The sequence below is a fragment of the Rhinatrema bivittatum genome, chromosome 9 (genome assembly GCF_901001135.1).
Source record: "Rhinatrema bivittatum chromosome 9, aRhiBiv1.1, whole genome shotgun sequence".
NCBI lineage: Eukaryota > Metazoa > Chordata > Amphibia > Gymnophiona > Rhinatrematidae > Rhinatrema > Rhinatrema bivittatum.
Window position 1 is genome coordinate 60,080,711 of NC_042623.1, and position 16,339 is coordinate 60,097,049.

Below are 16,339 nucleotides of genomic sequence, written 5' to 3' on the forward strand. Positions count from 1 at the left end.
CTTCTCTGTCCTCTCTGTTCTTCTTTAACAAATTATAGCCCAGGATAGCTATATCCCAATCATGAGACTCTGAACTATGTTTCCGTAACAGCAACAACGTCCAAGTCTGTCTTCACCATTATGGCCTGCAGCTCTGGGATTTTATTGCCTAGACAACAGGCATTTGTGGTCACAGAGTTCCAACTTTTCTCCCTTGGTTTGCTGCTCTTTCTAATCACCTTCCACGTCCTATATTGTTTGGGAGTAACATGCCGATTTCACTGGTCACCTCCTGCCACCCACACCTGCTAATTAAAATACCTAATAATGTATGATTTGAATTTCTTGCTTAGCATCCTCTTTCCTGCTACAGACAAATGTAGGCCATTGTTAACATACAACCTATTACTGCTCCATAAATGGCCCCTACCTCCAATATATGCAAAACCACTATTTGGCATAACCTTTCCTTTTCCTTTCCATGAACAGGTAGTACTTCAGAAAAGGCAATTGTCTTTGTAATGTGTCTACTTTTCTTCCCAAGATTTTGGAAATCTCTCTGTACTATATGGATATCATTTCTAGCAAGTTCATTGGTCCCCGAGATGGATATAATATTGACATCAGAGCCCCTACTTTTGTCTATTATTGCTGGTTTGCATTGCTACTAGCTAGGATCCTGGGAAGGCATTATTTTTTGTGTCCCCATCAAATGAATTCCCAAATTGATTCCTCTGATGACCAAGTCTCCCAGCAGAAGAAGCTTTCTTCTATGACATTTGATAATGTTTCTGGGTGCACTGGGTGGGTGACTACATCCCTCTCAAACATCTACTAAATAAATGAGACTTGACTGACACAAATGCCACAAATGCCCTCCGCTCACCAGTTGCACTCTCAACATACAGCAACAACTCAGGCCATGAGTGTTAGTGCTCGTTGTTGAGGTAGAAAGGCTTTTGCCTGTAAAGTGTCCAAGTCTGCCCCAATGAACGACAAGTTTTAAGATGGGATTAAATAGGATTTCCCGTAATTGACAAGAAATCCTAGAGAAATTAGAGTGTGTAGGGTGAAATCGAGGGACGACTGAGCGGCTTGCTGGGTTGGACCCTTGATTACTAGTCGTCCAGATAGGGGTAGGATGTGCACACTTCTTTTCTGAGGAAGCTGCTATAAACTATGAGGCATTTTGGTGAAGACTCGTGATGCAGACGCTAGGCCGAAGGGAAGCACTCGATATTGATGGTGCTTTGGGCCTGATAAAAACCTGAGGTACTTGCGATGAGTTGGAGTGATCGCAATGTGTGTATGCGTCCTGGAGGTCCAGAGAGCAGAGCCAGTCTCCTCTTTGTAGAAGAGGTAGAAGCGAGCCCAAGGTTACCATCTTGAACTTTTCCCGCTGGAGGTACTTGTTGAGAGCACGTAGGTCCAGAATTGGAAGAAGCCCCCCGTATATTTTGGGGATCAAAAAGTACCGGGAATAGAACCCTAGGCCTTGCTGCGAGAGTGGGATGGGTTATATTGCTCTTAAATGGAAAAGAAGGGAAATCTCCTGTTCCAGAAGGACAGAGTGGTTGGATACTCTCCTCCACGCCTGCAGAGGTGGTGAGTCCAGTGGAAGAGCAAGAAAGTTTAGGTGGTAACCCTGAGCAATGATTGCTAGCAACCCATGGGTCGGTTGTGATTGATTGCCCACATGTTGTGAAAGTGGCACAGTCGACTTCCCACTGGTATGCTTGGCAGAGGAATCAGGCTGCTGCTCTCCAAGTGAAAGTCAAAAACCTGAAGCAGACCCCGGCTGGGGAGATGCTTGTGGCTTTTGCCTTCGGGCTTGGCGAGGCTGAGGCTTTTGATAAGGCCTCGTAGTTTGGACCTTGCTGGTGGAGGATAGTACTTCCTTGGACGGAAGAATGACTTCTTAGAGTCCTTCTGAAGGGCTGTCTTGAGGGGAAGTCGGAAGGTATCGATGAGAGCTGTTTAGGGTCTCATGATGGTCCTTTAATTCAGCCACCATTTGCTGGATCTACCCACTGAACAGATTGTCTCCTACACATAGTAGGTCAGATACGCTATCTTGTACTTCTGGGCCGAAGGTCAGAAGATTTGAGCCAGGCCCATCGTCTTGCTGAAATGGCAGCTGCAGACACTCTAGTAGAGGTGTCGAAGATATCGTAAGCTGTTCTTATCTCATGCTTTCCTGCCTCAAACCCCTTGTTGACAAGGATTTGAAGCTGGTCTTGGAATTGTTCAGGCAGGGTTCAGAGAAGTCCTGTATCTGTTTGAAGAATACCCAATTGTATTGGGTCATATACAGCTGGTAAGCAGCAATTCTGGATATGAGCATGGCCCCTTGGAACACTCATTGACCAATATTGTCTAGGAACTTGTGTTCCTTAACAGGAGGGGTAGATGAGTGAGGCTTCGTCCTTTTTGCTTTCTTTTGAGCCGATTCTACCACAACTGAGTGGTGGTCGAGCTGAGATTTTTGAAAGCCGGGGGCTGACTGCACTAAATAGGTAGTGTCAGCTTTTCTATGGACTGGGGGCAAGGATCCAGGTTTTCCCAGTTCTTTTTGAGGAGGTCAAGAAGAACATGATGAATGGAATAGAAGTGATCACTTTAGAGGCATCCAGGAAACTGGAGCAACTCCATCATCTGGTGCCTATCATCCTGCTCCGTCTGAAGCTTGAAAAGGGACCAACTCAGACATTTCCTTCACAAAATTAATGAAAGAAAGGTCCTCTGGAGGAGAACGCTTCTACTTTCAGTAGGAGAAGGAGATGAAGGTAAGGTTTTTTTGGGGGTTTTTTAAATTGGTTTTTTAGTTTATTTTATTTAGTTTATTTACTTTATTTACTTAATTCAGTCGTTATTATTTATATTTTATTTACTATTTTTATTTTTTTCTTTTACTTAAAATCTTGTTTATTTTTGTAAACCGTTTTGGTGAGCGATCTCGCTTTTGAAAGATGGTATAGAAATGTTTTTAAATAAATAAATAAATAAATAAATAAATAAGTCTTCGGTGTCTGAAGAAGTATCATCACCCCAGGTGTCATAAGGATCAGCAGACTGACCTGTAGGATGAGAAGGGGGTTGGATACCCGAAGGCCCCGGCCGAGGCTCCGAGAAAATCGAAGGAATTGCCGGGGGCACCGTGGACGGCCTGGAGGGCATCGGTGCCGGTATCGAAGGCATCGATGGCGCCGATGTATGTATCGCCCCCGATGAATGAATCGGTGGCGAGGGACGAATTGGCATCGATGGCTGAGTCAAAACTCCCGAAGGAGGAATGCGGAACAGTGTTTCTCCTCCCGATGAAGCTGTCAATGGGGAGCGCACCGGAGCCATCGGAGACCCAGGAACCACCAGTGGAAGGGCGGTTATGAGCGCCTTCATCCGGGATAGCAGCGGTGCCAACGCTGCTGGAATCGGGTCGATAACCGGTTCCACAATCGTGCCGGTGTCAGTGCAAAGGGACCTGGAAGTCGTTGCAAAATTCGCCTTGTCGATGGCCTCCTGGACCAGCCGATCCAGTTCTTCCCGGAGACCTGGAGCAAGCAGCCCCGGCTTTGTGACAGAAGAGGGAGGCAGAGGCACAGTCGGAGGGACCACCTTTACAGGCGGAATCGCGACTCCCAAACCCCGATCGGGTGAGGATGGCCTCGATGTCCCGGTCGCAGGAATGGTCGGTGCCGTTCCTGGACGGGGTTTCTTCAATGGTGGCTCGGACGGTGGCTCGGTCGATGATTTCGCTCCCTCGACAGTCCGAGACTTACGATGCCGATGGCGATGTTTCTCCCTATGATCCCCTCAATCCTGAGGGGGAGTAACGGGCGCCGATGGCCGTGAAGACGTCGATGGCGGAAGGTCACCGGACGGTGGTCGATGCTGGTGCGATGTCGACGGTGCTGGTTCCGATGACGTCGATGCGATGGACGGCGTCAGGGTGTGAGCATGGAAGAGAAGTCCCATCTTCTCCATCCTTGCCTTGCGACCTTTGGGTGTCATGAGGGCACATTTGGTGCAAGTCAGGACAACATGCTCCCGGCCTAAACACATTACACAGATGCCATGAGGGTCTGTGATAGACATGGTGCAAGTACAGTCCGGGCACCGGTGGAACCCCGACGCCATGGCCATAGAAAAAATCGAGCCGCGGGACGGACGACGGCCAGTAGGCCACAAGGGCCAAACTCGACGGTAATCGACTGAAAACTGTCAAAAAAACTTACCAGAGTACCGCGGCTAGAGAGAAGTTAGAGGAGGGACCCCTGTGGGGCAATTTAACATTAGTTAATTCCGTGAGGAAAATTCCTGTCAGGAATCTCCACAGAGCTCCTAAAACCGCGAGGCTACTGCAGCGCGGAAAAACGAAGACTGAAGGGAGACCCCTGCTGGCTGCAGGGTTAGTGCCATGCTGGGCATGCCCAGTAGGGGCCAGTCAAAGTTCTGGAAACTTTGATAGAAGTTTTCCGTGATTGGGCTCCATCCTGATGATGTTACCCATATGTGAGGACTACCATCCTGCTTGCCCTGTGAGAAAATAAAGGTCCTACAAAATCATGAAAGGACTTGTAATGTGAATCATTTATTTACTCTTTTGGATAATACAAGGACTAGGGGGCACTCCTTCAAGGTAGTTAGTAGCACATTTAAAAAACAAATCAGATAAAATATTTTTCACTCAATATATAATTAAGCTCTGGAATTGATTGCCAGAGGATGTGGTTAAGGTAGCTAGTGTTGTTTAGTTTAAAAAAAAAGTTTTGGATAAGTTCCTAAAAGTCCATAAACTTCTATTAATCAATAGGGAATAGCCACTGCTTTTTTGCCAGCATTAGAAGTAGGGGATCTATTTAATGTTTGGTTACAGTATTGTGACTTGGATTGTCCACTGTTGGAAACAGGATACTGTTAGGGGTCTGCTGCTCAAGTTAGCAATCTGTTAGCGAACTGCTGCTGGATGCTCCTGTAAAGGGTGGAGTTAGCAATCTGTTGTGGGATCGGCTGCTAGAGAGAGCAATTGGATAGGATCCTGCTGCTGGACACTCCCACAAGAGGAGGAGCCAGCAATCTGTTGCAATACTGTTAGCGGTTAGCCATCTGTTGCAGGGTCTGCGATGCGGATGGGAGAAGCGAGCAGATGCAAATAGCAGTCTGATGGAATTCCCACCCCTAAGGGAGGAATAGCAATCTGTAGTGAACTGCCTCCTATAGGTCTGCTAAGGAATGGCAATGTTAATGTAGACTGCAGAGTTGGCAATCTGTACCAGCGGAGTACTGGAGATGGTGCTCAGCTGGACAGAAAGTAAATAGGTGAATCCTTGGGCCAATGGAGGATGACAGCGCCCTCAGGAGGGAGTCCCGAGAGGGACCACCGGCTAGGCTGGAGTATGGAGACAGACACAGATAGTTCTTTATTAGATAAGCAGTATAACCACCAGAGGTGGCAGTAGTGAGCTGGTATGCCCGGCAGGGCTGAAGTCCCTCAGATACTGGAACTGCGATTCCCAGGTTGCTGAGCTGAAAAGAGACTGTAGAGAGTGAATAGACAGGATATGCAGATATACATAGCCAGTATTAGATAATATCTCCCACAAGGTCTTGATATGGCTCAGTAGTTGGAAAGGGTTAGGCCCTCGAGGAGCGAGTACCTGGTTCCAGGAAAGCTCTGAGAGAGCGGTGGTCACTCACACTAATCTGTATCTGGAATAGCTTCTAGTCAATAGAGAATCTTCAGAGTGTTCAGCAACATAGGCCCTCGAGGAGCGAGTGCCGGTTCCTATATACCATCTGAAAGTAGTAACTCACAATATCTGTACCTGCAATAGCTTCTGGGCAAGGAGAATCTTCAGAGTGTTCAGAAACATAGGTCTGCGAGGAGACAGGAGTTCCTGTCTGTAGTCTGAAATAACTCACAATGTCCGTCTCTTGCGATCGCTTCCAGGCAATGGAGAGTCTTCAGAGGGTTTAGGAACATGGGTCCCTCGAGGACCGAGTACCGGTTCCTTTCTGTAATCTGAAATAGAGAAAGAGAATGAGGCCCCCGAGGAGCGGGTACCCCTAGTAGGTCCGGAGAGGCAATGCTGCAAGAGTGAAGTGGGTCCGGAGGAATCCCGCAAACACTCCTGTGGTGCAAGGTAGTCTTTGGACAGCTAGAGCTAGTCCAATCGGAGTCCTTGCTAACTCGAGTTGTTAGCAAAAGAAAAGACCTTTTATGTTGGAAGCAGATGACGTCAATACAGGGGAACGCCCCTGAGGTTCGCGCCCTTGCTGGTACATACTTCGGATCGCGCGCGCCCTACATCATCAGGAACATGGCGGATCTGCAGCGTCGAGCCGGCCCGGGGAGAATTGCATGGAGACGCCGCGGCATCAAGCACATCAGGCACAGAGGGAGTCGCCACACAGGTAGAGAGGGTGGAGCGAGGGCGAAAGCAGGCACGAACGCAACAGATACTGGGCTTGATGGACCCTTGGTCTGACACAGTATGGCATATCTTATGTTTTTATATTGTTATGATACATCCTCTATGTTGTCTTATCATTTCAGGTAACAGCTCCATTTTAGAACTCTTGGCTACTTTTGTAGATCTGTCTTACAACCTTTGTGAAATCTACTCCTTCTTATACCCAAGATGCCTCTCATATATTGAAAAAACTAGATCTACTGATTAGAATACTCATGGATGCACTTTTGGTGACTCTAGATTTAGAATCTCTCTACACCAATATATCCCAGTCATCAGGATTGTAGATTATAAGAGAAATTTTGAATTTGAGAACACAACCACACTGAATACCTACCTCATTCATTTATTCACTGAATAAACTATTATGTCAAAATTACTCACTTTTCAAACTTATTTTTATCATCAAAATCACAGTGTAGCAATGGGTTCTCCAGGAGCTCAACATGTAGCTAATTTGTACGTTGCAATTTTGAATAATGTATAGTATATCCAGTGCCTTTTTTTTTTTTTTTTTTAATACATCTCCTGGTGTCAATACATTTGTATCTTTTTTATTTGGATAGATACACATTCAAATCTATTAGAGTTTCTCAGGGGTTGAATACACAATACAGCAATCTTAAATTCACCTTAACTTACAATAGCCCTCAAATTTACTTCTTGGATATTGCCATACAGAAGAGTGGCTCAATCGAGTGAGATAATCAAATTTGCAGATGACACAAAATTGTTCAGAGTAGTTAAATCACAAGCAGATTGTGATAAATTGCAGGAAGACCTTGTGAGACTGGAAAACTGGGCATCCAAATGGGCAGATGAAATTTAATGTGGATAAGTGCAAGGTGATGCATATAGGGAAAAATAACCCATGCTATAATTACACAATGTTGGGTTCCATATTAGGTGCTACAACCCAAGAAAGAGATCTAGGTATCATAGTGGATAACATTGAAATCGTCGGTTCAGTGTGCTGCGGCAGTCAAAAAAGCAAACAGAATGTTGGGAATTATTAGAAAGGGAATGGTGAATAAAACGGAAAATGTCATAATGTCTCTGTATCGCTCCATGGTGAGACCGCACCTTGAATACTGTGTACAATTCTGGTCGCCGCATCTCAAAAAAGATATAATTGCGATGGAGAAGGTATAGAGAAGGGCTACCAAAATAAGGGGAATGGAACAGCTCCCCTATGAGGAAAGACTAAAGAGGTTAGGACTTTTCAGCTTGGAGAAGAGACGACTGAGGGGGGATATGATAGAGATGTTTAAAATCATGAGAGGTCTAGAACGGGTAGATGTGAATCGGTTATTTACTCTTTCGGATAGTAGAAAGACTAGGGGGCACTCCATGAAGTTAGCATGGGGCACATTTAAAACTAATCGGAGAAAATTCTTTTTTACTCAACGCACAATTAAACTCTGGAATTTGTTGCCAGAGGATGTGGTTAGTGCAGTTAGTATAGCTGTGTTTAAAAAAGGATTGGATAAGTTCTTGGAGGAGAAGTCCATTACCTGCTATTAAATTCACTTAGGGGGCGGATTTTAAGAGCCCTGCCTCGCCTAAATCTGCCCAAATCCGGGCAGATTTAGGCGAGCAGGGCCCTGCGCGCCGGTGAGCCTATTTTACATAGGCTCACCGGTGCGCGCAGACCCCGGACTCGCGTAGTCCCGGGGTTCTCCGAGGGGGGCGTGTCGGGGGCGGCCCGGTCGTTGTGGCGTGCCGGGAGCGTTCGGGGGCGGGCCCGGGGGGCGTGGTTACGGCCCGGGGCGGCCCGGGGGCTGTGCCGCCGCCCTCCGGACCCGCCCCCAGGGTCGCGTCCCGGCACGCTAGCGGCCCGCTGGCGCTCGGGGATTTACGCCTCCCAGAGGGAGGCGTAAATTCCCCAACAAAGGTAAGGGGGGGGGGCTTAGACAGGCCGGTGGGTGGGTTAAGTAGGGGAAGGGAGGGGAAGGTGAGTGGAGGGCAAAAGGAATTCCCTCCCGAGGCCGCTCCGATTTTCGGAGCGGCCTCGGTGGGAACGGGGGTAGGCTGCGACGGCTTGGCGCGCGCCGGCTATACAGAATTCATAGCCTTGCGCGCGCCGATCCAGGATTTTAGCGGATACGCGCGGCTCCGCGCGTATCTACTAAAATCCAGCGTACTTTTGCTTGCGCCTGATGCGCCAGCAAAAGTACGCTTATTCGCGTTTTTTGAAAATCTACCCCTTAGAGAATAGCCACTGCCATTAGCAATGGTAACATGGAATAAACTTAGTTTTTGGGTACTTGCCAGGTTCTTATGGCCTGGATTGGCCACTGTTGGAAACAGGATGCTGGGCTTGATGGACCCTTGGTCTGACCCAGTATGGCATTTTCTTATGTTCTTATGTTCTTATTCCTCACCCCAGCCTTATACTGGAAACTCACAGAGTGATATAAGTTTCTGTTTCAAAACTTTCATCCAGTTTTTCAAATTGAGACAAGTATGTTCTGAACTGTCAGACTTGAATCTCGAGACCTTACTGAAAGATTCCTGGACAGGGGATATTCAAAATGTGCAATAAGACAGGCCTATCTTTGGACAAGATTTGCAGATTGCACACAATTGTTGGAATATAAAACTAAAATTGCCACAGAAGAATAAACTTGTGTGCTAAGATTTGCAGATAAGTCTTCACTTCTCAATAGTGTCTTCCATTAAAAAACATTGGCACATACTACAAACACACCAGGTATTTCATTCACCTTCCAGATGCTCTTATCAGAGAGAACCCAAACATCACAGAGAGTGAAGTATCAACCACAGCTCTTCATATACAGTAGAGGATTTCTATTGATTCTGTAGGCCATTTCACATGTAAACACTGTGACCTCTATGCACAACCATAAAAGAGAACCATTCGAGCCATCCTGATACCGGCCAGCATATTAAATTTAAAGACCATACAAGTGTAATTTATGCCATTTAATGTCCATACCGTTTAGTATACACTGATTGCACACAAATTGCTATATATACAAAATTAATTGAACACCGCAGTTGTGTCACTACACAAAACTACAAGTCCCTAAGGTACAACATAGCTTGGAACAAGGACACCATTTTTCTCAGTTTCTGTGGACAGTGTTGGAACACATTCATGCACCATTATGAGGAGAAGATATGAATGCACTCCTTAATAGGAGAAAATAATTCTAGCTTTTTCTTTTTTTTCTTTTTTCTTTATAGCTTATTAATTTTCATTATATGACATACATCATAAAACAAAGGAAATATGCTATTGATATGTAATACTTAGGAAAATAAAACAATATAATTTATAATAACAAGAAAACAAATTATATCACATTATCCCATAATTTGGGGGAGAAACAAGAAACTCATATAACATTACCAACATATTTGTTGTAAAAGTAAACATCTCAGAAGGATCCAGGAGATGATATCATTTTACTGGGTCAAAGTCTCGGGGTTCGCAACCTGATTTTTATCTACTAAGAATGTTTCTAAATGTGTGGGATCAACGAAACCAAATTTCTTCCCTTGGTAGTTGATCAGACACAAGCAGGGAAACTTTAAGAAGGTAGCACCTAATACTAACACACGATCTCTTAAAGATAAGAAATACCTTCTTCTTACTTGAGTGGCTCTTGCCACATCTGGAAATATTTGGACTCTATGTCCACAGAACAATATATCCTTGTGTCTGAAAAACCTCCTAAATAAATTTTCTTTATCTAACTCGGCCAAACATGAAACAAAAAGGGTTGCACGACTATTAATCAAGTCCACTGACTCTTCGAGAAAAGTAGATACACCTGGAGAAGATACTGATTCTACTACATTTTGTTCTCCAGAATTTCTAGATGACTTTTTAAGCAAATAATAAATTTTTGATACCTTAGGGATTTCCTCTTCCTCATATAGTAAATTCTCTTTCAAATATTTTTTAAACATCTCCCAAGGGGAGAGGAGCCTAGTTATAGGAAAATTAATAATCCTTAAATTTTTTGCTCTATGTAGATTTTCAATATATTCAACTTCTTTTCGAATAGCTAAACTATCCCGAATAAAAGCATTTTCGGAATTTTGAATCATTTGAACTTTAGTTGTAATCGCCAGCACTTCTTTCTCACATTTATCAAGTTTCTTTCCCTGATCTTCAATCAAAATACTATTTGTTCTTATTAAAGTTAAATAAAGACTCATTCATCTTATTCACATTACTATCCAGTTTTAAAATCATGTTTCCAAGATCTGACATAGTAACATTATCAGGTAATTTAACGGGACTAGTTAATATCATTTCTTTGGAATCAGCTAAAACTGATGTAATGGTATTCGCAGTCCAATGAACATTGACCTGTGGATTCAGGTCTAAGTCCCCTTGGGCCGCTCCTACTAGACTTCCAGTTGCGATCACTCCTGTTGGTTGAGTTGGAGACTTTGGACCATCGCCGGGACTCAGGGAGATCAGTGACGACTCTCCCAGACTGTCCTCTCGAGGCGTTCCCATCAGTTTCACAACGTGATGGTCCATTGGGCCTTTAAGTTGTTGATCCAAAGGAGAAGAAGTAGAGATTTTTGCTTTTCTCTTTCTACCCATTAAGAAACATATATTTAAGAATTAAAACAGAAGAAAAGTCTCTCCGGCCTCTTCTGGCCTCTTCCGGCCAAAGCCGCGCGCCCCTTCGGCGCGCACGGCTTAGGCGACGCGCTGGCGGCTGCGGGGCGCCGCCCTTCCACTGCTTTTGTAGTCAGTCGGGAGGCGTCTCTGCTGACGTCACTAGCCAGCGACTCAGCTCTCTCACCGGGATGTTGTCTCGGATAGCCGGATCAGGTGCGGAATGGGAAAGCAGTGGCCTCCTCCCTTCTCCTTCTCACGCTCCCCACGATATCGCCGCCCTTCCGCTGCTTTTGTAGTCAGTCGGGAGGCGTCTCTGCTGACGTCACTAGCCAGCGACTCAGCTCTCTCACCGGGATGTTGTCTCGGATAGCCGGATCAGGTGCGGAATGGGAAAGCAGTGGCCTCCTCCCTTCTCCTTCTCACGCTCCCCACGATATCGCCGCCCTTCCGCTGCTTTTGTAGTCAGTCGGGAGGCGTCTCTGCTGACATCACTAGCCAACGACTCAGCTCTCTCACCGGGATGTTGTCTCGGATAGCCGGATCAGGTGCGGAATGGGAAAGCAGTGGCCTCCTCCCTTCTCCTTCTCACGCTCCCCACGATATCGCCGCCCTTCCGCTGCTTTTGTAGTCAGTCGGGAGGCGTCTCTGCTGACGTCACTAGCCAGCGACTCAGCTCTCTCACTGGGATGTTGTCTCGGATAGCCGGATCAGGTGCGGAATGGGAAAGCAGTGGCCTCCTCCCTTCTCCTTCTCACGCTCCCCCCTAGCTTTTTCATTGCGGTACAGTAATACCACATGGCTTAAAACAAGTGCATAAAATGGCATACAATTTGAATTATAAAATTACTACTTGTCCTTACATTTGTATTCACAAAATACAGTTTCCGTTTGTCAAGTGGTTCAATCCAATGAGTGACAGCTGAAATGGTTAAAATGGTCTGATCCTTTTTAATAGTGTCGGGGTAAAATATATTGTTGACTTTAACTTTTGCAAACTATGGGGCCGAAGATGTAGTGGGAACAATAAGCTACACAAATGTATCTATCACTTCTGATGTATTTAAAGGAAGACTGTGAATCTAATCTCCCACAAGACATTTCAAGGCTAATGTAACTTTCCCTGATATTAGGAATGTGCATGTTTTCATCTTTTTTAACTTTGTTTGCTCAAGTAGGAAACTGTTTTTAAAACCTGTACAGCCTTGTCATTTCAAAGTCTGTACTTTACTGGCTTCCTGTGCATGTAACAATAAAGAGATAACAAAACAGAACTGCTTGTCTCCTTTTATGCTAAGGGAGACTGGCAGTAGGCCTATCGCGACTGCCTCGCTGCCAGCTCCATGCCTGCTTCTCTGCACCATGACTCCACATCCTCACATCATCGCCACTCCCAGCTCTATGCCTTCTGCTCTGCTGCAGGACCCCTCGTCCTTGGGCCGTGGCCAAAAAAAAAGCACACACAAACGAGAATAGGCGCACACCAGGACGCGCAAGTGTCAAATCCAAAGCCAAAGCCAAATTTGGCTTTGGTGTCAAATCCAAAGCCAAATTGTCACAACAGTAAGAGAACTAGGCATCACACTAGACACTGAACTCAATCTAAAAACCTTCATAAAAACAATAATAAAAGAGGGCTTTTTCAAACTACAAGTCCTCAAAAAAATCAAAACCCTACTACTCACCCAAGACTATTGGTCAATACTTCAGGCCCTCATCCTGTCTACACTCGACTATTGTAACTCCATCCTCCAAGGATTCCCAGCCTCCACCATAAAGCCACTCCAGCTATTACAAAACGCGACAGCCAGATTCCTCACTAACAGCAAGCGTTCCACACACATAACCCGAATACTGAAAGAACTCCATTGGCTCCCCATCATACACAGAATCCAGTACAAAACCCTTACCCTCATGCACAAATCCATCTCCAATGAAAAGACTGACTGGCTTAAGAACACCCTTCATCCATACACCTCCCAAAGAAACCTACGCTCAAAAAGCCCTGGACTACTCTCATTACCTTCCAACAAACAAGCACACCTCACTTCAACGCGAGAACGCGCAATTTCAATAGCAGGCCCTGTCCTGTGGAACAAACTACCAACAAAACTCCGAACCGAACCCTCTCCTCAAAACTTCAAAACAGCCCTAAAAACCTGGCTCTTCCGAAAAGCTTATCCTAACGTCAATTAACCCTCACTACTTAGATCCGTCCTTTCTCCCGCCAAGAGATCTCACATCCCAACAGAGACCTCATAACATCTCAAACAACATGCTTCAACACTAACATCTAGCTATTTTAAAGATAATGTTAAGAAATTTGTTAACGTGTGTTACTCAATGTTTATAATGTTCCAACTTTTAAACCAATACATAGTTGTGTTATTTATAACATTACAATGTAAAGATAATATGACCGCCGTCACATTATCACAAAAGTTATCTTGTAAACCGATGTGATACCCATGTTTAATGTCGGTATATAAAAACAAATAAATAAATAAAATAAGTGCATGCAGATGGTCTGAAGTAAAAAAGCACATGAAAGTATCCCGTGGCCTACCACACACCAAAATGAGAGAAGCCTAGAAGCATGGCCCAGCCAAACGGCTGCTCAACCTACCATGCCTGCACTCTCTCCTCACAAAACTCCCCAAAGACGTGAGTGGCACAGCCAAATGCTGATAAAACAGACCCTTCTCCTGCTGTCTTTCTGTTGGTGACATTTTCTTTTGTTTTAAGTTAAAAACTCTTACCTGAGCTCAGCCCTCCCTGGCTGAGAGCAGGAACAGGTCCTGGCTGCGAAGGGAGAGGGCTAAGGCCTTCACCATCGAGCCTCTCTTGGCCTGCAACCACTAATTGGAACTTAGATCCACACTAGTCAAGGCTACCAGACTGAGGCATTCTACTGAGGGACTGCATGGTATCATCTCCTTTCCAACTTCTCTCTTTTTTTTTAAACTCACCAGCAATCTCCCAAAGGGAAAGACATGTCTACCATCTGCTGGAGATGGAGAATACTGGCGGGCTGCTGGTAGAGCAGGAATATATAGCTGTGACATCCATCTGCTGACAGAGGTGCACAATTCAATTGTTGGGATTGACCTACCTGAACGCTTAGGAAGCAAGTATTTTCTATTAGCAGAATATAAATACATAAAAATGAATACAAATATTCTGTTTACTTTTTACAGTGTTTATTGCACAATGTTTAGCTTTTAAATTATTTAATTATTTAACTTACCAAATATGCACTGAATTACATTGTGTATTTTCCTCCAAATCTACTTGGTCATTGTTTGTGCTTGCTTCTGAAATGAAATTATCATATAAAAAGCAGTATTAGTTGCAGTTAATATTTGTTAAAGACTACAACACAGGAATCAAATATACTGCATATATCACACTAAGAAATATTCTTTACCTGTTCATTTTTTTCTGTAAACTAAACCAGTAGATATATGAGGTATCCTTATCCCTACTCTGTCTCAGCTCATCAGGACACCTCATTACTATCTGGTTTACCCTATGACATCCTCAGACTTGAAATTCTGTTTTACCTATGAAAAGTATAATCAAAATTCCCAGAATGCCATGGGGCAGAACTAAGTGATTCAGAATGTTCAGAAGATCTGTTGTTACTGGGTAACCTAAAATGAAGATGCCTTCAGACCCTCTAAATAATTTTCCCCCAATTTTTCTTTCAATGTCATCACCAGTCTCTTCCGAATTCATATACATACTTCCAAAGTGCTAGAACAAAAGATAAAAACAGAACAAGCAGCAACTGTTCTATTCAGTATTCATACTAAAGAAAAGAACAGAGTATTGGTTAAGCTTAATACAGAAAGAAAATAGCAAAAGCAAATTTAATTTTCTAAGGCCTGGATTTATCAAATTGCGATAAGTATCGCATGTGATAGCAAAAGGGGCATGGTTTATGCTAATAGACAGTTTATTGCAATGTGTGCTAATTACCTATGTGAAGAGCTAAGTTAGCACAAATTGTGATAATGTTTTCAGACCTTGTGATAAGTGCCATATCTGTTGTATTTCCTGCATATAACCACTGGGGGATGAGAGAGAGAGACTAGCCATAATGACCTCTCCCTAGATAGGTATTTGTATCCCTATGGGAGACCCACCTAGTAACTCGAGGTGAGGTTTAGGTATTAGTGTAGGGGGTTAGGGGCTCACGTTGACATTCAACGTGAGACATACGAACAGAACAGTGGTCTCTTGTGAAGATTTGATGACCTTCGGAGTGAGGAAACTCACTTCAAGATGATATTTGTGCAAGGTTCTCTCAACCTAGCTTGATGGACACTCTACCTGGGTAACATCAAGCTAGGTGGAGAGAACATTGCAATAGCTTTCTTTAGTCTACCTGGCTAATAATATGTTATCGACTTTTCCTTCAGGACCTTGTCCAAACTGCTTTTAAACCCCACTCTGCTAGATGTCTTAACTTCATCCTCTGACAATAGATGCCACAGCTTGATAGTGCGCGGAGTGAAAAAGTACTTTGTATGATCTGTTTTGAATCTGCTGGTTACTAATTTCATGCAGTTTCCACTTGTTTTAGTATTATTTGAAAGGGTAAATATTCATCCTTTATTAACTCGTTCCACCCCACTCATGATTTTATAAACTTTGATCATGTCTCCTCTCAGCCTTCTCTTTTCCAAGAGCCCAAAACTACATAGCATCTTATCGTAGGAGAAGTGTTCCATTCCTTTTACCATCCTTTTCCGCACCTTTTCTAGTTCAGCTATGACTGAGATAGGGCAACCAGAATTGCATTCAATACTCAGTGTGGTCACATCTTGGCTCGATACAGAGACATTATGATATTTTGTTTTATTCTCCACTCCTTTCTGGATCATTCCATTTGCTTTTTTTGACCTCACCACACACTGAGCAGAGGATTTCAACGTATTGTCCACAAATATTCCAAGGTCCTTTTCCTGGATAGTGAATCCCAGTCCAGAACCCAGCATTTCTGTACCTGTAGTTGGGATTATTTTTCCGTGTGTGTGTGTCACTTTGCATTTTTCCACATCAAATTTCATCTGCCATGCTGTTGCTCAGTCTCCTAGTCTCAGGTCCTTCTGAATTTCCTCACAATCTGCTCCTGTTTTAACATTTCTCCTAGATCCATCTGATTTTAGGATAGTCTTGTAATTATTGATTTACCCCAGCCTTGACTACTGCAACTCCCTCTATACAAGTCTCCCTCATTACAAAGTCAGACTTCTATTACTAGTTCAAAACACAG

General features: G+C 44.2%; 1 protein-coding gene across 2 annotated transcripts in view; it reads right to left on the minus strand.

The window, feature by feature from the left end:
• C9H12orf40 (chromosome 9 C12orf40 homolog) overlaps positions 1–16,339 on the minus strand; it is a 272,504-nt gene that overhangs the window by 15,406 nt on the left and 240,759 nt on the right. For both annotated transcript variants that reach the window (XM_029617064.1, XM_029617065.1), the window contains exon 9: positions 14,306–14,372. In XM_029617064.1, the coding sequence (XP_029472924.1) occupies positions 14,306–14,372 (67 nt within the window). Of the gene's footprint in view, positions 1–14,305; positions 14,373–16,339 lie in introns of those variants that run through there.